This window comes from Fringilla coelebs, assembly GCF_963513975.1.
Source record: "Fringilla coelebs genome assembly, chromosome: 4".
Lineage (NCBI taxonomy): Eukaryota > Metazoa > Chordata > Aves > Passeriformes > Fringillidae > Fringilla > Fringilla coelebs.
The window spans coordinates 71,152,808-71,178,588 of NC_140032.1; the positions used below are offsets into that span (position 1 = coordinate 71,152,808).

General features: G+C 42.1%; 1 protein-coding gene across 1 annotated transcript; it reads right to left on the minus strand.

Moving 5' to 3' along the window:
• Positions 1-1,005: 1,005 nt before the first annotated feature.
• LARP7 (La ribonucleoprotein 7, transcriptional regulator) lies at positions 1,006-24,795 on the minus strand. The gene is made up of 13 exons (XM_084203779.1): positions 24,667-24,795; positions 21,010-21,218; positions 19,878-19,978; positions 19,686-19,769; positions 17,456-17,620; positions 16,861-16,969; positions 15,904-16,278; positions 15,189-15,318; positions 12,631-12,779; positions 11,669-11,787; positions 9,040-9,199; positions 6,981-7,072; positions 1,006-2,063 (listed from the first exon to the last, which is right to left on the minus strand). Exons 2-13 carry the CDS (start codon positions 21,206-21,208, stop codon positions 1,983-1,985), a joined length of 1,764 nt encoding a protein of 587 aa, XP_084059905.1. The 5' UTR covers positions 21,209-21,218; positions 24,667-24,795; the 3' UTR covers positions 1,006-1,982.
• Between the last annotated feature and the right edge of the window lie 986 nt (positions 24,796-25,781).

Genomic DNA, 25,781 nt, shown 5'->3' on the forward strand with positions numbered 1-25,781 from the left:
ATAACACTCAGTCCAGGGAGACAGAAAAATCAGCAACAACAAAGGAGCACTCCAAGGTTAAGAATTCCTACAGTTTTACAGTGTCATCATGAATTTCTAAATAAAACGTATTTATTGGGGAAAAGGAAAGGAAAATGTCAGTGTGGGAAGCTCCTAGAGGTCAAACAGAAGTTGGTTTAGGGATACAGTTCTTGGGCTGGTAAAACTCAGCTGGATGGGGAAAGACAGCAGCAGCAATAAATTGTCATTTGTACTTAAAGAAAAAATACACAAACCATTCTGGCACACTTGAGAATCCAGGCTTCTTTTGTAAAAACATCTAGGCCATCCTCTCCTTTCCTGACTTCTGAATTAAGTGGCAAAAATTCTGTTATTAACTCCTTGAGGAAGTATTAAACACCAACTGGCCTTCCCTGCTGGAGCAGATTGCTGCACTAGTTTGGAAAAGGAGAAAAAGAAAATTGATGTTTAAGTGTAAGGAATTAACCTGCATAAATATGGAAAGAAACAGAAGGATGACTTCTATGTGCTCAAGTTAGGAATTATTAATAAACGAGCAAAACTCCCAAACTCACGCTTTTGCAGTTCTGTTCCACTCTCCACCAAACATAAAAAGTCTGAATCATTTATGACCTAAATTATTTATAACACAGATATATTTTTGACTTAAATGAATTTCAGCAGCAAAATCCCAAGCATTTTACCAAGGGTAGGCTGTGGGGTTTATTTTTTTTCCCTTCCAATCACAAAGGGGAAAAGGGAAGAAAACCCTCCTGTCTTCCAGGCTGGATGCCTAGAAGACATGAACTGATCAATTCTTTTCACAGCTGGGTATGAAAACTCCTCTCTGCCATGTGACACAACTTCTCACCTACCCAGGAAGAGAGGAGTTAAAGATCTGTGAATAATAAATTCAAAATGCTGCAGTTGGACCGAACAGGAATAGCGCAGGAGTGCCTGGCACACAGGTTAGCTCCTGCTCTTCCCCTGCAGCCCTCTGGGAGGAATCCTGCCTACACCATTTCCAAGAACCATCAGCTGTCCCCTCCAGCCCCAAAGCTGGTCCCTTATCTTGCACTTTTCCCCTCTGTACTCTTGCTATCTTCAGTGTGATCACTGCTATTCCCTCTCCATTCAATCCTGCCCCACCAGCAGACTCAGTCAAACAGAAGTGAAACCTTGTGGAGAATTCCAGTTTCACATTTAATTTTCCTCTTTTTCACATTGCTGGTCCTCCATGAAATACCTTAAAACCATTAAGATCACCATTCTAACTTGTGAATTATACAACTTGAACACTTATCTGCAAGTGAGTTACAAGATGGAGTTGTACCAAACATACTCTTATTTCTTCTTCTGAAGATTCTTCTAAAAAATAAAAAAGTCTAAGTTCAGTTTAGTGTGTATTTCTACACGTAAATTTCCTTCCAAACTCCTCAACAGCAGATTTCCTGCCAGCCCTACCCACTTGAAAGTAACAGAAGATTATTCTCCTCTGTTTTGAAACAGCTTGATGGACTAAAAGAGGCCTAGAGAGGTTTATGTAGCATTTACCACTTTTATTACTTATAGCCTCATAAAAAGCAAATTGAAGAACTAGAGATACACAACTGAAATTCTCAAGCATTTTATTTTATAACCTAGTGTATAAAACATACAAAAAAAAAAAAAAAAAAGAAAACCAAAATAAAAACAAAAAAAAAAAAAAAAAAAAAAAAGAGAGAAAATCCCAACGAAGTGGAAGTGAACTAAAGGAAGATCTCATAATACACATGTTCCAAAAAGCTTTACCTAGGGGCTCAGAAGCAGTAAACATTCAGCCTAGTAAAAATGGGGTTCAGAACCAATCTTCACACTTGCAGCCTGCAGAGTTATGGCTCCAAGGGCCGGGGTTGCTGGAAGCAGCAGTGGTTGTGGGGGCTGGTGTTGGATGTTTTGTCTGGAACAGCTACAGTTCACTTCCAAGCTCCCATCAGCCCTGGTTAGTTGTCATCAGTGAAGCGAATGTGTTTGCTTGTCTGTTGGGTCTTCTCCAGCCTCATCCTTTCAGCTTTGGCAATCAACTGCAAGCAGCAAAAATGATGTGGAAAATTAGAGGAAATCCATCTTGTTAGGATTTGACCTTACAGTCATGGATATAGTCTATCCCTCCTTCCTCCCAACATGGTTGAAGACATGGAAATTGCAATTTCAAAATCCTAAAATACAGCCTCATACAGGAAGTTTAAAAAGTCTATCCTTTTATTAGATTTATTTTGTTACTGCTGTAGAAAAAAGAAGGTTAAACCACAAAAAACCCCCAAAAGAGTGCTTTATGAATGTTGTGGAGTTTTAAACACAACTCCCCCCCAACAAAAAAAACCCACCTGTCTTCCTAAAAATAACAGAAAAAACCCAAACCCACAGAAACTCACCGAAGACCAATGCACTGAAGAAAAACCACAGAAGCACAGAAACCACAAGAAAAACACACAAAATAAAGACACCTCATAAACCCCATACATGAGCAAATACACAAACACACTGAAAACACACAAAACTCACATGTCACAAAAAATCCTAAACCCAGGCAAAAACATTGACACTGAAATCTCAAACTCACATAAGAACACACACGGCAACCACAGAACCCCTAAAACCCACACAAGGTCATGAAGGAACCACCAACTGCCCGTAACACCACAAAAATGCACACAAAAACACACACACAAACCACAAACCAACACAACAATACACACACAAAGGCTCCTGGAGAAACACCACAAACCAACACAACACCACAACCTGAGGGCACATAAGAACCCCACGGAATCCAACAAAGGAACACACTCAAAGGCACAAACAGAACCCACAACTCCCCTCCTCACCAAAAAAATCTCCACAAGGCTCCCTAAAAATAACAGAAAAAACCCAAACCCACTAAGAAACACCAAAACCAACTCCCGAAAATATGCAATCTGCCAAAAAAATACCCAAATGAAAAGAATTACCAAAACTCTTCCAAGCCTCTCAAAACAATTCCAAAGCCCCAGCACATGAAGAGAACTGAAAGCACATATAAAATCTCCAAATCCCACAAAAACCAACAGTCAGAAGCATGTACAGAACCCACAAAACCCATCACGATATACACACAAAAGCACACACACAGGAACCACAAACCAACACAAGAAACCACACGAAAATGCACTCACACAGAACACAAAAATAACACCAAAAAAATTTTTAAAAAATTTTTAAAGCCCTACAACCCAAAAAAACCAAAACCCAAAACCACCACCCCCTCAAAAAACAAAACAAACCAAATCTAAACAACAACAAAAGCCCAAACAAAATCCCACAGCAACTTCTCTGCTGGGTACTACTCAACCATAGGAGCTGGTGTTATGGGGTCACTTGCACCCAGGCAATCCAATGAGCCAGATTTGCTCACATACAAATCAAATTATTTGTCACTTCTGCATATGACCGAGTCCTGCACACAGCATGGAGCTGCACCTTGTGCTGCTGCACTCCCTGTGGCAGGCAAGATTTGAGGCTTTTCCAGGCAGCTCCCAGCAATAAAACTGACCTCGAGATGGCTAACTTCTATTCTCTGGTGCCTAAAGAAAACCAGTTTAAAACAGTTCAGCCCTAAGAGGAGGCAGAGTGCAGTGGCTTATTCCTTCAGCATATGGGATGGAGAATGACAAACATGGGAAGGGAAGCTTTAAGATATGAGCTGTCCAGTTCAGATTGCTGAGTGTTGTCACTGACATGTGTTATGACAAATCCTTTCCTTAGGATTTTTCCTCCTGAGAAGCTGAGAGGCCTCAGGAACAAAATGTAAACAATGATTGTTTGCTGCTGTGGAATGCAACAGGTGGATCTGGGATTGGTCTCATGTGGCTGTTTTATAATTAATGGCCAATCCCAGTCCAGCTGTCTCCGACTGTTTCAGTCAGTCTGAGCCTTTGTTATTCATTCTTTTTCTACTCTTAGCCAGCCTTCTGATGAAATCCTTCCTTCTGTTCTTTTTGTACAGTTTTAATATAATATATATCATAAAATAATAAATCAAGCCTTCTGGATCATGGAATCAACTCATCTCTTCCCTCATCCTGGGACCCCAGTGATCACTGTCACAGAGTGTTTCTATGAGCATTTGCAAGAGGCCTCTAGGATTTCCATTTCTAGCTCATCAACCCAGTAGCAGCACCTAGACGTAAGCACAGGGCTACTCCTGAATGCAAAGGGAGATCCAACCATTCCACAGACACCAGGGAAAGGTCTTCTGGGGTGGCAGCTGTCCCAGGGCCCCACAGACATGTCCAGCCTTGCAAGGACACAGCCCCCAAGTCCCAGGCATCATCAGAAGAGGGCTGCCGTGCATTGCCGCTGCAAATGATTCCTCCCTTCCCAAATACTCCAATCGCACTCCCTCCCCAAACGCCTTTCACTTGTACCACCCCTCCCGCCCTCCTCAACTTCCTCCTTCCCCCGTGGAAGGGGTGCAAGGTGCAAAGGAGGCCCGGCAGCGCCTCCCCCCAGGAGATGAGGCTCCAAGGGGAAGCTCGAAGGCTGGGCTTTGGCAAGGGGAGCCTCCTTTCGGTCTGCAGTTGAAGGCTACAGACTGATGAATTGCTTTTGGTCTCAATAAAGTGGCACTGCCCGAAAAAGCAGCTCTGGCTGGAAGTTTTCCATCTGTGCCAGTAAATCACAGAGGTGTTTCATCAGGCAGTTAAACAGACAAAAGGGAAGATGGATTGGGAAAGGGCAGCAGAGAGGTGACAATCTACCAGACCTGGGGGAAAGACACTGGACACCTTGTTCACTCCAAAGGCTGGCCAGGCCTTTGCTGAGGGGCCTTGGGATATCCTATGTCCTTTGGACATCTGGTTTATTATAGGAACTGTGCCAGAGGAAGTGAAATCTCTACCACTTGCTTTGGTTTTGGGCACTGCACCAGCTATGTGCTGCAGTGATCCTTAACCGTTATCCCGAGGAAAGCCCGGACGTTTCAGAAAACAAGGAAAAGAGGAATCTCAGACTGCCTCAACTGTCCATGCATTTCAACACTGATTCCAAGAAAATATAAGATGCCTTAATTCCAATCATAATGCAGCTAACAGGCAAAAAGTTCCACTTCAAAGTGGTGTAAGGGATTTTCAAGCGTCACGAACAGAAGAGACCTTGACAAGAAAAGGCACACTAATGGCACATCTTACTGAGTATGTTAAATTATGAATCGTTATACTACTTCCTTCTACCCTGGAGACCTTCAGAAGAAATCACTTTGGAACTACTAAGGAAAAATTTTCAAATGGGAAAATATTAATGAACAGAAAAAATATGTTTTTATTAGCAGTCTGAATTTCAGGAACACAGCCTACAAAAGAGCGAGGAAGGGGTTAAGTCTTACTGACTGCAAGGAGGCATTCTTGTCCTGATGTTTAGCTCAACAGCGTTAGCATTTAAATAGAATTCCCTGGCTTTGAAGTTCACACCTCCCAGTGTGGCAAGGTGATGGGCAGGGGGAAGGAGCAGGAGTTTGCATCCTTGTGCTGCCAATTGTTAGGCAGAACCGAGACAGTTTGTATTTGCAAGCCCAGATGAGGTACATTACTGCCCAATTTACACCAGCTTGGTCAACAAATACCAGTCTTCAAAAGATGAACAAGAGAAATTTGAGAGCAAGGGCTCCTACAGTCAAAATTCAAGTCAAAGGTCTCACTGGCACCTTTGGCTTAAAAAAGTAAAAGTACAAAAAAAAAAAAAAATCCTGGCAGCAATCAGAAAAATGTTCTAAAGCTGTGGTTTTCAAATTCCAAACTCCCTTTCTGCTTATATTAAAGAAAAATGGCTCAAATCAATGCCATTTTTAGGCTTTCCAGAATTTCCAGAAAATTAAATTAGACATTTGGGCAAATTCTTTATACACATCTTTGTTTAAAAAACTCAACTTATTTTTCTGCAGGATCTCTGAAAGAACATTCACACAAACAGGATAAGATGCAAAATATGCCTTGTACAAGATAAGGTTTTGACCTGTACAACCGCTGCTCCTTTAGGTCAATGAAATATTTATTTTCCATTTTATGTGGGACAGGATTTTTCCCTAAAGTCCAGGAAACAAAGAGTCTCCAAAGTCAACAACAAATAATTAAGGTCAGATGATTCTGAAGTTTTGCAAGCGACAGCAAAAAAAAATTCAGGCTAAAGCCAACTCAGAAACCTTATCTGGATTGTGTGTGAAGCAAACCTGGCAATAAAAGGCCTGTGAAATACTCTCTGGCTCCTCTCTGTCAAGGCAGGGATCTGACTGGCTTAAGCAAGGAACCCTTCGTGCCTGGAAGGACCTGCTGGGGCTGGAGCAGAGGCTGCAGCCTGCAAGTTCATTGCAACACTCCCTCAAGGCTGCAGCCCACAGGCACAACCAGGAGAAGGCCGCACTGCCCCAGTTTGGAACTGGAAGCTGGACAGCCATGGATGCTGGCAGCAGCACCCAGCTTTGGCTGGGGTAGAGGGGGGCTCCTGACCACTCTGGGAACACACAGCATTCACCACAGCAAAATAAAACTGTGTTAATGGTGAGGGAAATGAGATTCCTTCTCAAGAAAATTATTTTCTGGATCATATTAGAGATTTAAGAGTGTAGCACTAGACTTGATTTCACTAGAGCACATCAAGACTACTTAACTTATTAATGAGCTCATCCAGACAGGGTTTCAAAAGAAATCCAGCTTACAAATTGAGTTCAAGCCTTTAGTCATGGACTTAACTTTCTCCAGTTGTCCCTGTAATGACAAGCCTTCACTTGTCATCTGCAGCAGGACGGCCACACTCTGGACTTTGTGGCTGTAAAACCCGGCTGCCAGGTCAGTAGGAAGTGATTTAGCAGAATTAAATACACAGAGTATCAAAGCACGTGGAGCAATGCAGAAGCAGTGCCATGTTTTCAGCCCTGGCTGCAGAGGGCAAAGCTGAGCTTTGCAGGTTACCTTCTCAGTGCCCCGCTTCTTTTCTCGAGGCTGGTTCAGCTTAGCTTGTCTGTCCACCAAAATCTTCTGCCAGTAACGCTGCTCATGGTCACCTTGGGGGAAAATTGACATGCAGCAATGTCAATAAACAAAGCCAGGAGAGAGAAGTGCATCCACTTCTTACACTCATTAATATATCTGTTAGGCAAACCCAACAAGTATTTCCCCAGTAGTCTTAAATTTCCTATCCACAGAAGCCACAGAGAACTGCTCTCTACCTGTCATCAGCAAAAGGAGCTGAGTTTTAGCTGAAGTTTCACCACAGCACACACAGGCCCCCCATTTGATTTACTGATGAACTCAACCTCTGACATATTTTAAACAGCTACCAAACAGGAGAGGAAAAAAAATAATTACTGTAAGAACAATTGATACTATTTTGTTTCATCAAAACCATTGCCTGGGGACTTCAGGAGCTGTCTGAACACGTGCAGCAATACAAAAGCAGAAACTCTGCAGCTTTTCTCAGCAGCTACTTTGCAGGGAAGCAGCAGTGTGCCACAGCTCCTTCTGGTTTGTGATGTAATTATCACAATGGGAATCCTGTGATATCATTTTGCACGGTCTCAGGGTTCATCTTCAGCCACAGGGAAGTTTTGGAATGATCTCAGAAGAGATTCCTGCAGAAGTCAACATCTCAACAGAGATCACAGATGCTTCCCATCTTGCCAGATGCCAAACTGAAGATACTTAAAGTCAAATCCTGAAGAGTAAAATACTACTGGGAAATCTTTAGTCCCTGCTGTAGAGAGCATTAAAGATTGTTTCCTTTTCATCTCTCACCTTCTGCCACCAAGTAAAACAAAAATCCCAACTGTGAGTCCTTTGTGCATTCCTGGAAAGCTTTTCCATTCTCATTTCAATGAACCAGTTAGAAAAAAAATAAATCTTAAGACCATGAATGGAATGCTCCTACAATGTAGTACTTATTCCTAATCTCCTACCACACTCTGATGTAAGGACACAAAACCAGAGACAAACAAACAGACATGGAGCACACAGCTGCAGAACACCAAATTTGAGGTTATTTCTGGATCTCTGAAACACAGAGCACACAGGAGACAAATCTATCTCCAAATGACATTAGCAGCACTCACTGAGTCTCAAACTTCAATTAACTTTGATATCATCATGAAGGTTAATGCTTCCATCAAAGTTTCTCCTCCTGCAACCCTTACTGGCTTCTACATCCCTGCACCCACCAGACTGGGTCCTAAACCAGGATTTAGGCAAGTGTGGGGTAAAATATTTAAATACAGATCAAGCAGTCTCATATTGACTGTTAAACTTTTTTCTTCCCATGTTTTCAGTTTTTGGTGCATCTCTGAAATAAAGAAGTTTTATGAATACACCAAGTTTCACAGACTTGCTCTTTTTTCTATCCCTCTATCCCACAAAGAGGCTTCTCCCACTTGGCAAACTAATCCAGTCTAATACAAGACACAAATTTAGAACAGCACAGTCATTTCAGAAAGAAACAACACCCATTAAAATGAAGTTGAAAAGTAGAGCCCTTCTTATTCTGGCCTAAATTATTCAACTTCCTGAAAAATAAAGATCAATTAGTGGGTAAGTGCTAAAACCCACTTTAAGTGTATCCATGCTGTTAGATCCTTGTCATGTCATTTCACACATATGCTCAGTATTTTCAACCAAGTCTTCCTTTAAAATCCTTTTGCATTATCAAAAAGTTCTATTCATAAAGCTGCAATGTGAATTAGGGTCTACAGCCCTTTGCAACTGAAAGTGAAGCAAATCCATGTAAAAAGAACAAAATTAAGTTTGTAATAACAAGCAAAAATCATCATTTTGCTCTGAATGGTGGCATATAATCCCTTCTTGTTTTATCAATTTCACAATAATTGCAAAATGAGAAGACTCCAAGAAAATAAAACAACTAAACACGCAGTCTTTTTCTCCTGAGACATCTAAATATATCCAGAAACTCACCAGGAACGATCCGATCCCTTTTGCAGTAATTAAAGCTTCTCGCGTACTTGCATAAAAAAAGAAGTCTTACCAGTGAGAACTTCAAATTTCCAGTTGTTTTTGATCTGTATTTCTTTGTGTGATTTCACGACAGTCTGTGCATCCTCAGGAGTCTTGAAACGGACGTGACATTCGGTATCCCCCTCCAGCATGTCAACATAAGCCACCTCAGCCAGCACTGCCAGAGCATCCTGTCAGAGCATGAGACAACACACACCATAAATCAGCCTTCAAAAAGAGAACTTAAAAAGAGGGACTTTTGACCATTCCATTTGGAGGTCGTTAACATTTTCTAAAAGGTCATGAAGTAGGAGGCAGTAACTGAACTTTGTCATTTAATCCATCAATCCCTTGTCAAAGAGTTTTGAATTAACATTTTTTCCTAAGAAGGTTAGAACTGAATTCTGATTTATGAGCCTGCAACATCTTCCCATCTATCTCTCATTCTGCCCTCCCATTAACAATTTAAAGCAGTAATTCCTGGAAATGTTATGGTATCGTTTTACTAATGGAGCATCACCCATTTATTTCAATGCTGTATTGGATTATTTTGAAAGCAAAAACGGTGCGCTGTAACGTTGCTAAATCTCAGTCTAACAGAAAAATATCAAACTTGATTCTACACATTAAATGCATAACAGCAAGCTCATGCATGGCAGATGATTTGAGAAAGGAGCAGTAGTAAAACAACTCTATCTTCACGAAGTGACCTCTGCCTGAAAATTTTCACTGACAGCTGAAGGGAGAAGAGTCACAAATGCTCTTGCAGATGAAGTACTTCACTTGTAATTCCTGCTGTTAGGGAAATTAAGTAGGACCACACATTCCTAGTCAATTTTGTTCACAGCAGGCAGCTCAAGTAAGATGCTTTAATTCAGGAATCACACACTGCTTTTAACCCTCCACTACCAAGGGCAGCCTTAAAACAAAACAAAAATTAAGCGACAACACTGTTAAGATCATTTGAGAGCCAACAAAAGCTACTTTCCAGCTTTATTCTGTCATCCCAAAGTCAGCATTTCATGGAAAACTACAACAAACCAAAGCGTTCGTTGGAGCTGGCAAAAGTTAGCAGCTCTGAGGAGCACCTTAAGGGCAAGATAGGGAAGAAGGAAAGTGTAAAATAAAAACATCACAAAAATATTTGAACTGCACTGCAAAGACCTTCCCAAGTTGTGTGGCATGCATCATTGCTTCCATGCAACGAGAAATGCAGCTCAGTTCTGCAAGTCTGAGGGGAAAAAAAGGCCTGAAGCACTGCTTAGTGGCAGTTTGCTGCAGCTGACAGCCCAGAAACACAGCAAAGCCAGGTCTGGCTGCACTTCTGTGGCCAAAAAAAAAAAAAAAAAGGAAGAAAGAAAGATTGATTGATTGATTGATCGAAATAATTTAAGTTTTCTGCTTTTTAAACATGAGGCTTTCCTGCAGCCCACAGCCTGTCAAGGTGTGACACAAACTTAACCCAGTGAGGTATATCCTGCAGTCCAAGAGACCCCCACAGGTTACAGGAACAACTTGTGGCACATCCTCTCTGTGTCTCCAGCACTCAGACAGCTGCCTTCAGACACAGGGAGGAAGATCAGGCTGCTGAAGCTGAAAGCCCACCACCAGTGAGATGAGGGGGGGCAGTGAGAGAGTCCCTCATGTTCCTTAGGTTCATGCACACACCAAGCCTCACACACTTGCAAGATCCCGGTGATTCGAAAAGGCCTCCCTGGTTACAAATGTTTGATAAACAGCATCAGAAATCGAATTTTAAACCATTCCCTCACTGTTCCGAGTGGGCTGGATATGTGTGTGCACCAACCTGAGTTGAAGCTGTTCAAATTCTTTGCAGTTGTTACTCATCCTAAAGTGCAATTGGGGAAAGAAAATATCCTGCGTAACATTAATGGAAAATTCAGGATCTGGAAAAAACCTGTTATTTCCCTTGGAAAACTCTTACTATTTCCATTTCAAAAGGATGAAGCTGAAAACTGGTATTTTCCTTAAAAAGAATTGATGCGTCTAACTTTTGGTTTGGGTCATCACACAAAACTGAAGGTATGGAACCACTTTTTAAATCAAGAAAAATGAGCACTGGCATTAGGAAGAAAGAGTCTGAAAGCAACAAGTTCCACGGCTGTCACTCTCCCTGAAATGGAGGTTCTGTCATTGTAAACTTCTTTCTGAAACCAAGAAAATTGGTTTCTCATGCAGAGAGCATTTTCCTGCCCCCAAATTCCCGTTAATGATAAAAACACCATAAACTTTTCCAAGTCCCCACAGGTATACTTTTATAGCTCTCTTGTCAGGGTGACTGGCACAGTGACAAATGCAAAACGCTCAAGAAGTCTCCAGCTCTTTCTTTTTAAACTGGAAAGCACCAGAGCATTGCTTATTCTCCTCAATATTTTCATGATAAACTTGACATTGCTCCATTGCTCCAAGCACACTAAAGGCTTGGTTTTACTTTGAAACATCCTCCTTCATCCTATTTTGCCTCTGAAAAATCTGCCATTTAGGGACACTAAGGAATTTTTACTCAGCTACTGGCCAAACAGATGAAAATAAAGAAAAAAAATCAGTGAGTCTGGGTGAAATGGTATTTCATATTCAAACCTTTGGGGGAAGGGTAAGAGGAAAGGCTAACAGCTACCCTGAGGTTACAAAGGCATTACCTTGATCTGCTTCCTGCCCGGCAGGGGCTCGGTGCTAATGATCTTCACAATTACCCCGCTGACAAACTGAGGCCCCATTGTGTTGGCCTTGGCGGGAGGGGCACAATCTTCACTGGTGGCTGTGCAAGGGAAAAACGGGTGCGGGGAAATAGAAAAAAGTTTCTACATTTATTAGGCTGAAAAAATTAAGACATTATAAAAGCACAGAAGTAACAATGTAAACAAGCATCAAATATTGTTACTGCAGTTTGAGGTTTATTAAAAGAAGGATCAAGACTCTCCAAAAGCTCATGCCAATTTTAGTAAAATAAAAAGTTCCAGAAAAAGTCTTTGCGAAATTTTTAGAGTCCATAGGGTCATTCCTATAAAAATATTTTACATTGTACCAATAGTAACCCCGCAGTTACAGAGTGGTTAAAAAGATGCAGAGGGCCATTGGAACATCAGTGTTGAGGTTAGTGAAGAGAAGTCCAGAGTATCCAGAGAAAATAAAATATAGAAGAATTCTAAACCAGAAAAAAAAGTAGAAATGTAACTCCAAAGCTATAATTTCGAAGCTCCTCTTATCCAGAGAGCTGATAAAGTCCAATTTCAAGCTAGTAGCTAGTTTCTTTAATACCTCTGGTACAGTTAAACCCAAGCAGGTCTGGCCCAAGCTGCAGCACCAAGACAGCTGATTGTTCATTTACCTCTCTGAGGCCTTACAATGACTATGGCATAAAGATATCTGTAAGCCTGGGAAGTGCTATATGCTGAAAGTATTTTAGTATTTACTTGCATATCTTCTTAGTACCAAATCCCCCAAATACAGTGGGGGGGTAACTGCAACTCTCTGACATTTTGAGGAAACAGCAGTATTTTACAAAACAAAACCTTGTGGCAGCTCTGCAAGCCCAGGGTCTCGCACCACCTTTGTTTGCACACAAGAAACACTAAGGAAACAAGAGAAAACCCAGGATTACTTTTGTCATTTTCAGATTTCTGCCCACCAGACTCTGTCTCCATTTCTCCCACGGGCTCAGGTTTGATTTGAGACATCGTTTTCTTTAAGGAGGCCATACTGGCTTTCTGCAGAGCCAAATATTCCTGCTTCAAATCCATCCACTCGGTCCTAAAGCAGCAAAACAGGCACAGGATGTCAGTGGCAAACAAGAAACAGATGTTTAGAAACTTACAGGTAATTGAACAGGTTACAAACAGCTTTAGGTGGACTCGGTGAACAGTGCAGACCATTCTGACTGACACCAGAGATGTTACTGCACTTCGGCCAAATTCTATTTTGTCCCTAACTCAATCTCCCATGACTTTGCTTCAGAGAGTTCCAACTACTTCAACCTATCATTCCAACAGAGTGGCTTTCAAATTTGCTTTAAATATTCAGACAGCATATAGAAGAGTTTGCTGAACTGTGTTTTCCACTGGAACTACACAGAGCACAGGCACCAAATTCAGAGTTAATTCAGAGACAGTGAACTCTCCATTCACCGAATTAGTTCAGTGAACCCGCTCCCGTGACACTACATTAAGAATCAGTCATTCATTTTCTAGAAAAAAACAAAATCATTGCTGGAAAATCAACAACTGGTTAAACTGAGCAAAACCCTACCGAGATAAGGACATTCCTCCCTATTCAAATGCATTTTGGTTAAAAAATACCCCCCCATGGAAGCAATTTATATATTTACATACATTTAACATGGAGATGTTTCTGCAAACAGCCAGAGCTTTGCTCCACAGCAACACAATGCCCGCAGTGCCACTGTGAGAACGACTCATTGTTACCCTAATCTGTGCTATCAAACAAGCTGATAGAGGATTTTTAAAGAGGAGGATATCTTGTGGTAATGGTTTTAGCTGTTAACAGTGACAACTGTATACTTCAAAAAAGCATCCAGACTCGCCCAGGATCATACCTTCTCAACGGAGCAAAGGCATTAAAATAACAAAAGAGCCACGTAATGATTCTTGGAGATAAAAAGGCAACACCATCCCATAGCAAGGTTTGGTATAAATACCAGCTCAAGGAGGAACTTTGTGACTTGCCCCGTCAAGGAAGAGGAGATCATGGAGCCTGAGTCAGGCAAGTATTTGCAATGCCTCTACTCTTTAAACATCTTACAATTTACCTTTTTGCTACAAGTCAATGTAACCAAAACTCTTGCGTTTCTTGCAGATAGCTCAGAGGATACGCTGCGCTGACAACCTGAATTTTTTTTTTTTTTTGGTGGACCCCTTTTACTTTAACATGGAGGTGCTTTCTGTGATATAGAAAAAGTAAGTGCTTCCATGTTTTAGTAGAGGTGAATCCTGATCGCAATCCTGAAACTTCAACCGGGATTTCTTTTTTTTTTTTTTTTTTTTTGGGCCTGCACTTCACTTCAGATGAGGATTTTTAAATCATGAAGATTTTACGATCCGGAAAAAGCTTAGCTGTGAGCATATCTTTTTCAAAAGCTAAAATTAAAGTGGCTGAAATTAATTTAAAGCGATTTTTAATTTTGAAGGTCTCCCTTTGCTTTAACATGGAGGTACCTGCTGCCTAAAAAAGTAAGTGCTTCCATGTTTCAGTGGCGGTGGATCCTAATGCTCGAGAGCTTCTTACAGTAAATGTGCATAGATGTTTTTGATTACTGCAGTTTTGTTTTAATTTTATGTCGTTTTTCCCCTGAAGGACCCCCACAACTTAAATGTGGATGTGCTTGCTTTGGTTCTCAACAGTAAGTGCTTCCATGTTTTAGTGGTGGTGAATCCTTTTAACCTCAACACCATCCTCTGGAAATGTATCAAATAATAAAAACATGTTTCCAAACAAAGCACGATTTTGCAGCACAAGGCGGCGAGGACCCCCTCTACTTTAACATGGAGGTACTTGCTGGATGCCTACAAAGTAAGTGCTTCCATGTTTTAGTTGTGGTGACTCCTAAAAACCCAACACGTTCGGATTTAAAGTTTGCAGAACTCTACACATCAAGCTATGAAAATTCAAACTCTGGTATTTCAATCTGCTTGCTACAGGCTAATACTGTTGCTAATATGCAACTCTGTTGTGTAAAATTGGAATTGCACTTTAGCAATGGTGATGGACTGTCAGACATACCAAGACTTAATGAAAATACATTTTTAAAGGTTTAAATATGGTCAGTAAAAAAATTTTAAACAATAGAAGTTCAATAAATTACACAGAACATGTAGCTTCAATTACCTACAACTGACTAAACACTGCATACTACAGGACACCATTAATATTCAAACATTTTACAAACGTTAAAAATGTGGTCAACACAATATTTACAATACCCCCACCTTATAAACAAACTGTAAAACAAACTCAAGTGGCCCAACATACAACGAGATTAAACCCTATAGGTTTATTTCTTAGTTACAGTAGGTGTGACAGCTGCAAAAATAGGATTTTGCTTTCATTTAGGAGGTTACTTTACAAAGCCAGCCAACCATTCCCTAGTACTACCATTAAGGAAAAATAAAAAAATTAAAATCAGTGGTACTTTATGTCACCTACTTGGAGAGTACCCGGAGGGGAATGACTTCTTCCTCCATTTTGTGTCTCTCTTTGTGTTTTTTCTTGTGTTTCCTTTTAGATTTGGAAAGGGATGTGTCTTTTTTGTCTTTGTCTTCTTCTGCAGAAACTTCTTTATAAAAACAGTTCAAATAAAAACATGTGTTCAAACAGGGATAGTAAAACATTTTATTACAATAAAATCCACATTCAATATCTACTGGCCCTTTGCATTATTACCTGCTTCTGGTCATTTTAATTACATACCCAAGTTTGCTCTGCTTCTCACACTAATTCTCATTTCACTGCAGCTTTTCTTATCTCATGCAACAAACGGATCATTAAGGTTCCCTTTTGTATTTTAATTTATTTATCTGCATTCCCTGCTGTCTCCATTTGCCCAAGCTGTCTGTTTAGCCCATACTTTACTTCACTCAAGTTCTATTGATATGAATTTCTTTGAACTATTTTGACTTCTGATTAGATTTCCCTCCTTTAGTGTTGCAAGTTCTTTCTCATTCCCTGTGCTGTGCTGCTCCTCTCCTTGGAGTGACTCCTTGAAGAAGGTTTAATTTTAACTGCGGGAGAGACTAACATGCCCAAGCTGATCTAATGTTTTCCCTCTATCCATCCCATCACTCCTCATCCATAAGTTATATCTATAATTCCATTTATTCTATGCATAGAAATAGATATTAAAAGAGGCACGAATTCTTACCATTGGAATCCTTTGGAGCTTCTGTTGTTTCTTCTTTTACTGTTTCAGCTTCATCTTTTTCGGCAGTTTTCTTGACTTTTGGAGCTGATGCCTCACCATCTCCTGAGGTGGTTCTTTTTCTCTTGCCAGGCCTGCTCTCCCAGGTTACCTCTGAGCTCTCTGTTCTGTCCCATTTCCTCTTCTCCCTTTTGGAGGGCTGCTTGGGAGGCTCAGTGCCCTCCATCTCAGAACATTCTGATGGAGTCCTGTGTCTCTTAGACTTGGCTGCTGCCTCTGTTGTATTGTTAGTGTTTGATTCCTTTGGCTCTGCAGCTGCCTGTGCATTGCTCTCTTTCTTGATTTTGGATTTCTTCTTTTTCTTCTTTTTCTTCTCTTCTGGATTAAAAACACAGCATTTAAAACTGCCCATGATTAAACACTAGATTAGATTATTTACTTAAACTACATGATCAAAGCAGCATGACATGGACAAAAAGTTTCTCCTTGTGATTTAAGAAGAGAAAAAAACTGGGTCTAAAGCAGAGTTTGAAAACCATCAGTTTGGCTTATTTTCCTTTTTTTTTTTTGTTTCATTTAACAGCTGCTGGCATAAGAAAGAACTGGTGATAATTGTGAGGAATATTAATGTGATTTATCATTAGTCTTACAAAAAAGAGAGAGGGTGTCTGAGGTCTGGGAATTGGTATTACACCATCAGAAATGAGGGAATATGTTTTAGTGATGAAGCTGCAACATCAGTCTGGGATACTGGTTTGTGAATTACAGCAGTTTTCATACTAAAGCCCATGCTGGCCAAACACAGCAAGGTGAATTGTTTTTATGAAAAGCTTTCAAGACATGTGAAATTAACCCACAGTAACACAGCAGGTGAGAATTGTCTCTTCAGAAACTGAGGCACAAAACAGACCCAAGGAACTTGAAACTCTTCCTTGATCCCAAAAACTTAGCACCACTTACCTACTACAGTGTTGTCACTTGAATTCAGAGTAGGAACTGGTTTATTCTTTACTGTTTTTGGGAAAATCCCAGGTTTCCGTGGTGCTTCTTCTGGTGGATTATTCAAAAACTGAAACAAGGAAATTGAGAACCACGTAACACCACAAAACCATACTTTCTTTAGAGTCTGCATTCAACTTAAAACCAGCAGTCCTCATGACATTTCAATACATAAAGACTTTCAAATCACATTTCAGTACAGAAAATTAGGTATGACTATGCTTGCTTATGAAATTTAAGCATCATTTTTTTGTTACAGAGACGTCTTTCTGTAAAAGATGCCAAGAGTGGTCAACCAAAAAAATTACAGAAAAAAATTTGCTATTATATTTCTAAGTCTTGAGATTATTAATAGAATTAAATCTTTAAAGAATTGTGGCACTGATTGTAGGTCTGGGAGCAGGAGAGAGGAGCTAACTCCTGTTAAATGAAGCTTTTAAATGGTGGTATTTTGGGAATTTCTCTAAGATTCAGTGGGTGACCTAGTAAAGAGCACAGCATTCCTATCACAATGTGTCACCAGAACAATGTCAGCAGCAGAGGCAGCAGCACTCACCTCAATGGCTTTCTCTGCTTGTTCTTTAGTTTCAAATTCAACGAAAGCAAAGCCCTTTGGATCCCCAGTGCTCCTATACCGGGGGATACTGACGTAAACGACATTGCCACACTTCCCAAACACCCGCTCAATCCAACTGTGATTGACGTTTTTGGGAAGCAGCTCCTAAAGGGGAGAAAAAAAATTGCATTTTAATATCAAAATATTGTGGGGCAAAGTATCCAGGTAGGAAAAAGTGACCTGAGGACAGATTTCTAATTATTCATATACCTACAACAAATACATTATATATTTAATTTAGCTGTTTATGTTCTCCACATGACAGATACCAAGAGCTCACCCGCAGCTGGATCTTTGCAACACAAAATCTCTGGGTAAATTTCAAACTTTGGAGCAATTACCAGACTGGTTTGTCCCAAACTACCCTCTGCAAAGCACAAGCTATTTTTTTTAACTGGTGGTCATGCAGGAAGGTATCACAGAAAGAATTCCTGCAGTAAAGAGTCACCGCTGATCAATTTTTTACCAGTAGCCAATATTTTCCAAGTTTAGCAATTACAGCTTAATCCATCAGATGAGCAGAACCTTTTTCAGCAGCTTCCTGGATGACAAAATCGTCTGATTTCTACTTGTTTAAAGTTCTTAATATAGTAACACGTTTTAGCAGCTTGCAGAACCATGTCTGGGTTCAGCATTCCTCCTCCCTAATCACACAGAAATCGTGTCACACCAATTTCTCACTAGACCCAACGGAACACTTTAAATTCCCACTCTCAGATTGATGCCTAAACTACAACAGAGTCGGCACCATTTCATTTTTTTTCACAAGTTACTGCACTAAAAGGTTCACCTTGTAGGGAAACACTTATCACATTCAGATTTTCTTTTTTCATAAACTCTGCTATCCTCAGAAAAACACTTTGTTTGGCTTTAAGTTGAAAGGCCAGTTACTCCAAGTTTTTTCAAGTTTTAATGGCATAATAGTGAAGTCTATGGTAAAGCACATAAAAATGTCAGATAACTCCAGAGAAATTTAACTTACCAATACCTGGACTACTACTACTCTCCCCATTGCCACATACCAGCTATTTACAAAACATTTAGCCACATACTTAAGCTCTGTATGGACAATGTCACTCAAAACTTAAAATATCTTATACAAAAATGATACGACAAAGTATTTCAGAGTTCTAAGCAGTCCCTGTAATCATGTCAGGAAAATACTATGCCTGGCACATTGTATTTAAAAAAAAAAACAAAAGCCAACCACCTTTTCCGGGCTTTTATTAAGGAAGGAATCATGAGAGCAGATCAGTTCCTCCTTATCTGGATGGGCTGGCATTCTGGCCAAGATTATCGTGTATCTTTATCACACAAAACTCAGTGCTGTCTGGAAAATACTAACTCAGCTGCTAACAGCTACAGGTACACAGCAAAAATTGTACCTGTCATAAAAAGCAAATAGAGACAAAGCAAATTCCACAGTGGCTTCAAATCTGGTAAATAAAATTGCCCAGGGTTTAAATAAGCAAAAGCTCAACCACCAGATTTCTTTCCAATCTATGATTTAGTCGGCTCCACAATGTAACAGTTTCATCACTCAGGGCTGAAATACCACGTTGAGATGCAGACTTACCCCATCAGCACAAGCCATTTTCATTTAAATTAAGCGGTCATTCCAGTATAGAGGTAGCCACAGTGCGCTATTAGGAGGATGGTTAAAATTTTTCAGGTATAGTCTGCCTTGAAAAGAATGGTGTTTGTGTGTACAAAACCAGAGGCACTTACAGTAACAGATCTTATAAACAGATAATGCCGTTTAAGGTATCCTGATAAACTTGGGAATGCAGCTAGATCCTGTTTGATGAAGCTAATTTAGTTGTCATAGGAAAGCTTCAACTACATTAATGTAATTAGCAAATATTTCTTAATACCACTGGTGCTCCTCTGATGGCCTTAAAAAAGCCCAGTGAAGACAGCAGTAGCTCAATGCAATGAAATTGCACCTTTCCAGCCTGGGAAGCAGCACTTGGCTTGGCATTTCAAACCCTTAAAGCTGGCACTAGAAATCCCTGCACCAAAGGAAGCCCTTTCTTGCCTCAGCCACTCTCAGCTCCTGCTCACCAGCCCGTGCTGCACAACCAGCAGCAGCCCAGGAAAATGCCGAGCACAGATGGAGTTTCCCCAGTTAGGAACCCACAGGCAGGGACACAGGCAGCCGCAGCCTTACCACATAGACAGTGCGACTGTCCACGTCCGTGGGGCACTCGCCCAGGGGCTGCCGTCTCCTGATCCTGGTTCCTTCCAAGTCCAGCTGAAAGCAGGGAGAAAGAAGCATTTAACATGAGATTATTGCTGACTTCAGCACCCCAGCAGAACTTGTCCAGCACCAGCAAATACAGAAGGGTGAGATGTTCAATACCTCTACAACAGATGAACTTTTAACTGCCCGAGCGATTAGCTTCCCGTCAGTAGTCAATTTTTTCATCTTGTTGAAAGAAACAAGAAGTGATATGTCAACATCTAGGGGAGGAAAAAAAGTGTAATTATGAAATCAGGTGATGTGTTCTACTTCACTTGTTTTCTTGTGAAACAACCTGCGAGTTCTAAGTGCAGTATTTAACCAAGCATTCACAGAAATTTTTTACCATAAAAATTTTAAGTTCATTTTAATTTAATTTTCTTCTGTGCTAACCACTATCAAAGGAATTTTGTTCTTTTACCTCCCCACTGATAACTGCTGTCTTTGAAAAGAAAGGAAGAAAGCCCCCTTTTCTGATGTAGCTTGACAGCACAAAAAAAAATTTGCATTGAAAATATGCCTCTCCTTCAAGTACTCATCGAGTATTTAAGCCGGTGCTACCAACACAGAGCCCCTGCTTGCACCTCAGTTTCAACCAGACATGCTGCTAAATCCTGGACAGAAAATTATGCAGCACTAGTCTTAATAAAAATTTAGACATGTCTAGTATCTCTAGAAAATGCAGGGTAATTCTTACTTATTTATTACTTCACTAATTATTTAATGGGGCTGTTACAAAAGTTCAAACAATCACACGAAAAATTGTCTGAAGAGACTCACAGTAACCCTAGAAGCAAATACACAATTTCTTATCAAACTTGTAGAGAGGAAATTAACAAAATGCCTATGCTTAACAACATATTTGAGTGACATTTTAATTTCTGCATCTATCTACCCTGCAAAACAAGTTCAGTACCTCTGAGGGCAACATAACTCTTGTTTCATGGCTTGTTCTTCAAATTATATAAAAATGGACAATGAAAATCAGGTCTCCCAAAGAGTCATTTCTACCCTGGCAGATGTCTCTATCCTAGGGCTGACAGGACAGGAGAAGAGCAAGAGCAAACCAAATTTTTAGAATCTAGTACTGGTTCTACCTCCTGAGCTGCTGACGCTGACTTCCAGCATGGAACTCCTGCCTTTCCCAGGAGAGGACACGCACCTCAAAATAACTTGTCACTGGTGCTAGCAGTACAGGGAAGGACAAAGTGAAACTCAAGTGTTTGCTGAAATATACTGAAAATAAACTTACACCCATCTCTGGACTTCTCTATTTGTTCTCGAAGAAATCTGTCTTTGTGGAGATTAACATCACCAAACCAGAAATCCACTTGCTTGGCTATATCTGCCAGCACCTGTTTAACTCTTGACCTCTTCTTCTTCTCTCTTTCCTTTTTCTGCTCGGTGCTTTCTTCTTCCATGGCTTTGTCCCTCTCTGTTTCAGTCTCCATTCCTGTTATTCTGTCAAATGAGACGTCAGTATAATTTTAAAAAGGACACAACAGGACTCTTTTCAAGGAGTAAATGTTCTTGTTTAATCTTCTGCACTGTTACAAGAAACGCAAGTTACTTGCTAAAAAGAGCCTACAACAACTAAAGCTGAAAAGCACATCATTTCCCTCCTCATAAACATGTTTTTCTAATAATTGAAAAAGGAGACATGATTTTTTCTTCACTCCCCCAGCTCACAGTACAAACCACTAGAAAGATCACACACAAAACCCAGGAGCACAACACACTTCAGGAACTGACCTTGTATTAGCCTTGACCGTGGCAGATCTGGTAACAGTAAGGTTGGTTTTTAAAAGTTTGTCTTTATTATGTCAAAAATGCAAACCACTCACTGCAGCAGCTACCCAGGCCCTGCCCAAGAGCAGAAAGTCAATAAAGTGCCTCTAATGGCAAACCCAGGTCTGTCAGAACTCCAGAACAGGCCCCTGCAGAATAAACCCTAACTAGAACCAAGTGACTGAATGCACAGATTCATCTTGAAAAACATAAAACCATTCCAATGCACCAATTCACCTCCTTTGTTCACGTTTCAGTTCGCTGTAGCTGAGACCTGCCTGTCACCACTTCACTACCTCATTTCAGGGAGCAAAACAATGCAACGCTGCCAGAAGCAGACAGCTTTTGGAAAATTAAATTACCACAAAAATTAAAGCCATTAATGTCGCAATCACCATATGAAAGACTTCTCAGCTCTCTGCCAGGCAGCAGAGAGGGAAACAGAGCACAGCCATCAGAGAGGAAGCCCATCTCGACAACAGGATGGCGAAATGGAAACGGTCCCCAAATTCTTGTGCAAATCAGGCTTCCCCAGCGGGAGATCAGCTTCTCCCCCGCTGGGAGCTGCCGACTCCAGACAGCCAAAGGTCAGCAGTCACCTTGGAAAGATAAGCAGGTAAAACTGCTCAGCAAGTTCAAGCTCCACTCAAGGCCTCCAGCAAGGATTTCATATTAATAACCAGCAGGCAACACGCTGCTCAGGTGAGGCTGCACTGAGGTGCTTCACAAATGTCAAATGTCATTATGGGCTGTCTGTCCTGGCTGAAGAGCATGAAGGGACCACACCAACACCTTACTGCGGCCCGGGACAGCACAGCTTTGTTTTAAGAAGCATTTTGAGTCACTCAGCTCGAGGACTTCCTTCCCAGAGGAGGGGTTCTCCTTTGAGCTAGAAGGAAAGCAGCTGCAAGCTGCACTCCGGGCCTTCCTCTCACTTTGTGCTTTAGAAATGAAGTCTGAGGAAATTACTTTGTACTTCAAGCTCCTCTCGAGTCAGAGCAAATATCAACGATTAACAGGTACATAAACATCCCCGTAATTAATCCAGCAATCTCCAAGGGCCCGGGTGTAAGGCAGTCTGCATTTCTCACATGCCAACTCTCACACTACCAGCACGACTCTGATAAAGAAATTAAAATCACAGCAAAGCAAAAGCAGGGTCAAACCCTCACACTGCTAAAGCAAAGGTCTCCTCAAAAGAAATAAAATCGCAGTGCCTCTGTGTGCCAGAGTGAAACCAGCAAAGGAGGGACAATTAAACAGGGGGAAGGAACTTCGGGAAAGCAGAGATAACATTAAATAAATAAATAAATAAATAAATAAATAAATAAATAAACAAACAAACAAACAAACACACAGAGCTCCACACTCATCTATAGACTCGATAAAAATTAATTTCAGTCCTAACCCACATGCAACCCCAGTTTCTATTATTATCAACATCTGGAAAACATAATAAAATTCAACTGTAATACAAGGCCTGGAGGAAACAGGGTGCAGATACAAAATATACTTTATTCTTTTAAGCATGGATGCAAATGTTTGTTTCCTTGGGGTATTTTAAAAATTAAAATGGGGCAAGAGGGAATGAGGGAGAAAAAAGAAGAATTAAAAATACTTGATGTACTATGAAAACGTTTTTGTAGAGTCAGGGGCAACCCTAGGTATGTACTGCAGACTAAATCAAAGTATTCAGCAAACCTGAAACGACTTACAAAGACACATCCTGAAACAGTTTTACAGCAATACAGACACAGGCAGAGCTGCAGGCTGAAGTTCCTGCCCTGCCCTGAAACGTGTCTCCCTATGCAAAGCGAGGTAACTAAGGACAGGAGTTAAAACATGGGGGCCAGCACAACTTTCTTAACCTAAAACCAGAAAAGCTTCTGCTTTTCTCCTCCCATTTTACAGAATGAATCCAATGCACTCATTTAATTTGCAGTTTTAAGGCATTCGATGGATTTCATGAAACCGGCGTGCCCACAGGCAGAAAAGGCTTTGCTTCCACTTGACAGTGATGAGTGGTAAAGCTGTTGCCTCACACAGAGAGATCCCTGTGTTAGTTATGCCCTTCCCTCTGGCACCTCAAGAGGCGCAAAGCGGGTTTGTTTGTGCTCAAGAGTGGACGTGGGACTTACTGCCGTGGTCTGGGTGACAAGGTGGGGATCGGTCAAAGGTTGGATTCCATCACAGAGGTCGTTTCTGTGGTTATAATTAAAATGTATGCCAGCACCAGACTCTGGTTGGGTGAATTCACCCGCAAAACACCAAAAGGACAGCCCAACTCCTCCAGCTCACAATATCTCACCCTCAAGAAACACAATTGAATTTTAAGAACTAATTTCTGGTTCTCGCCTGTGGTGACAACCAGGTGATTAGGGAAATGAACAAGCAGCAGGGCTGCTGGAGGGAAACAAAAGGAATAAGTACATGGGAGCAGAGTGGAGGTGGTTACAGAAACCAAGCATTCTGCGGCCCTGGGAGCTGCTGCACTAGACCAAAACCACTGAAAATCTATGGGAGAACTTCACCTCATTTACTCTTCAAGAAAAGGGCAGACCACAACGTGAGATAGGTCTTTCCAGCCCTGACTTTTCCTGAGAAGTCTGAGGACTACACACTTACCACGGCACAGGTACTGACCACTGCAGGTGCAGCTGCTGAGGGATTTACAGATTTTACCGACAGAACACTTAACAAAAACAAGCACAGACTAACTCCGAGGGGCCCAAAGCCCGCTCAGCACGAGTCCCTCAGCGCCAAGACCTGACACCCCGCACAAGAGCCACCTGCGCATCACTTGCGGGCAGAGCCTCCTCAGCGCCCCGGGGCAGTGACGAGCCCTCAGCAAGGCGCCACACGGGTCGGGATCAGCGGGCACCGGGAGAGGAGGATGCCCGGGGGCGGGCAAAGGACGGCTCAGCGTTACATTGACCTGAGGGGCCCGACGCGACCGCCCCGCCCGGGCCCTGAGGGGAGCGCGCGGGGGCGTGAGGGGGGGGATGGGGGACCCGACTCAGCGCGCGGGCGGCGGGAGAGGCGCTGAGGGGCCGACAGCGCCCCCTCTCTGCGCCGCCACCGCTGCAACCGGCCAACCCACCGCCCCTCCCCGGCCGCTGACCTGCTGCCGCCGCGGCCACACCGGCTCGGCTCCGCCAGGCCTGTCCGCGGCTCCGGCTCTGCCTCCGTCCCCGCCGCTCCCGGCGCGACGCGCCGCCCGCTCCCCGGATTCCAAGGAAAAATAATAATAATAAAAAAAAAAAAAGCCCCGCGGCAGCGCCCGCGCGTGCGCGGCGGCGTCGGGGGCGCGCCGGGCTCTGGGCGCACGTGACTTCCTCCTGGCGGGGCGTCGCGGCCGCAGTGACGTCAGGCGGGCGCCGCGGCGGGAAGTTCGGATGGGCGGCGGTGCCGGCGCCGTCATCCCCGTCCCGGTGCCGCTCCCGGAGCCGCTGGGTAGGAGCGCGGTGGCCGCCCGGCACTCCGGGGGCGGTGGCGGGTCGCGGTCCCTCGGGGCATCCCGCTTGGAGGCGGCGCTGGCGGGAGCGCCGCTGTGGAGTGCCTCCCTTTGGCCGGGTGGAGGCGGCGCCTGTGCCCGCGGCGCGCGTTCCTCGGGAGCTCCCCAAGGGCTCACCTTGGTCCGGCTGCTCCGGTAGCTCAGGGAATAACTCTGTCCTCAAAACGGGCCCGAGGGTTTGCACCTGATGAAGCACCCAAGGAGGTGGCAACCATAGGAAACAGCGCCAATCTTTCCCCTTTCCCTCATATAAACTGCTTCTCACCAACCCAAAGCATATATATCACGTTATCTATTGATAAATATCAATGTTAAACATAATGCATTTCTATTAAATGTGTTAAATTGGAATTACATCTAAATAGTATATATCATATATACTTAATGATAAATATTTATAGATGAAAAATAAATATAAAAAATATTTTAAAGTGTCTCACGGCCCAATTTCAAATATGCAAAGAGGTTTGGCTCCACGGGAAGTCAGTTATTTTTTGCATGAGCTGAACATGCATGAGCAACTCCACACCTGGGACAAAATCATTCTGCTAACAGCTTCTCTTTTTTTTGGGTTTTTTTTTTTGCTGCAAGTAAACCTTTGGGTTTTTAATTCAAGTAATTCTGAATAAGAGTATTCACAGGTGCCAGCCATTCAGTTAAATGAATGAGTTGGTCTCAAAGCTGGAAAATATCTTGACATCTATTAAAAAAAGAGATTTTTT

What these genes read in the sequence shown, in the direction of transcription:
- LARP7 (XM_084203779.1), bottom strand. Translation starts at nt 21,208, where the DNA reads ATGGAGACTGAAACAGAGAGGGACAAAGCCATGGAAGAAGAAAGCACC. An exon ending in ACAGTCGCACTGTCTATGTG is followed by an intron (nt 17,621 to 19,685) that starts GTAAGGCTGCGG and finishes TCTCCCCTTTAG; the next exon opens with GAGCTGCTTCCCAAAAACGT. An exon ending in GAAATCTGAAAATGACAAAA is followed by an intron (nt 11,788 to 12,630) that starts GTAATCCTGGGT and finishes TCCCTTGCACAG; the next exon opens with CCACCAGTGAAGATTGTGCC.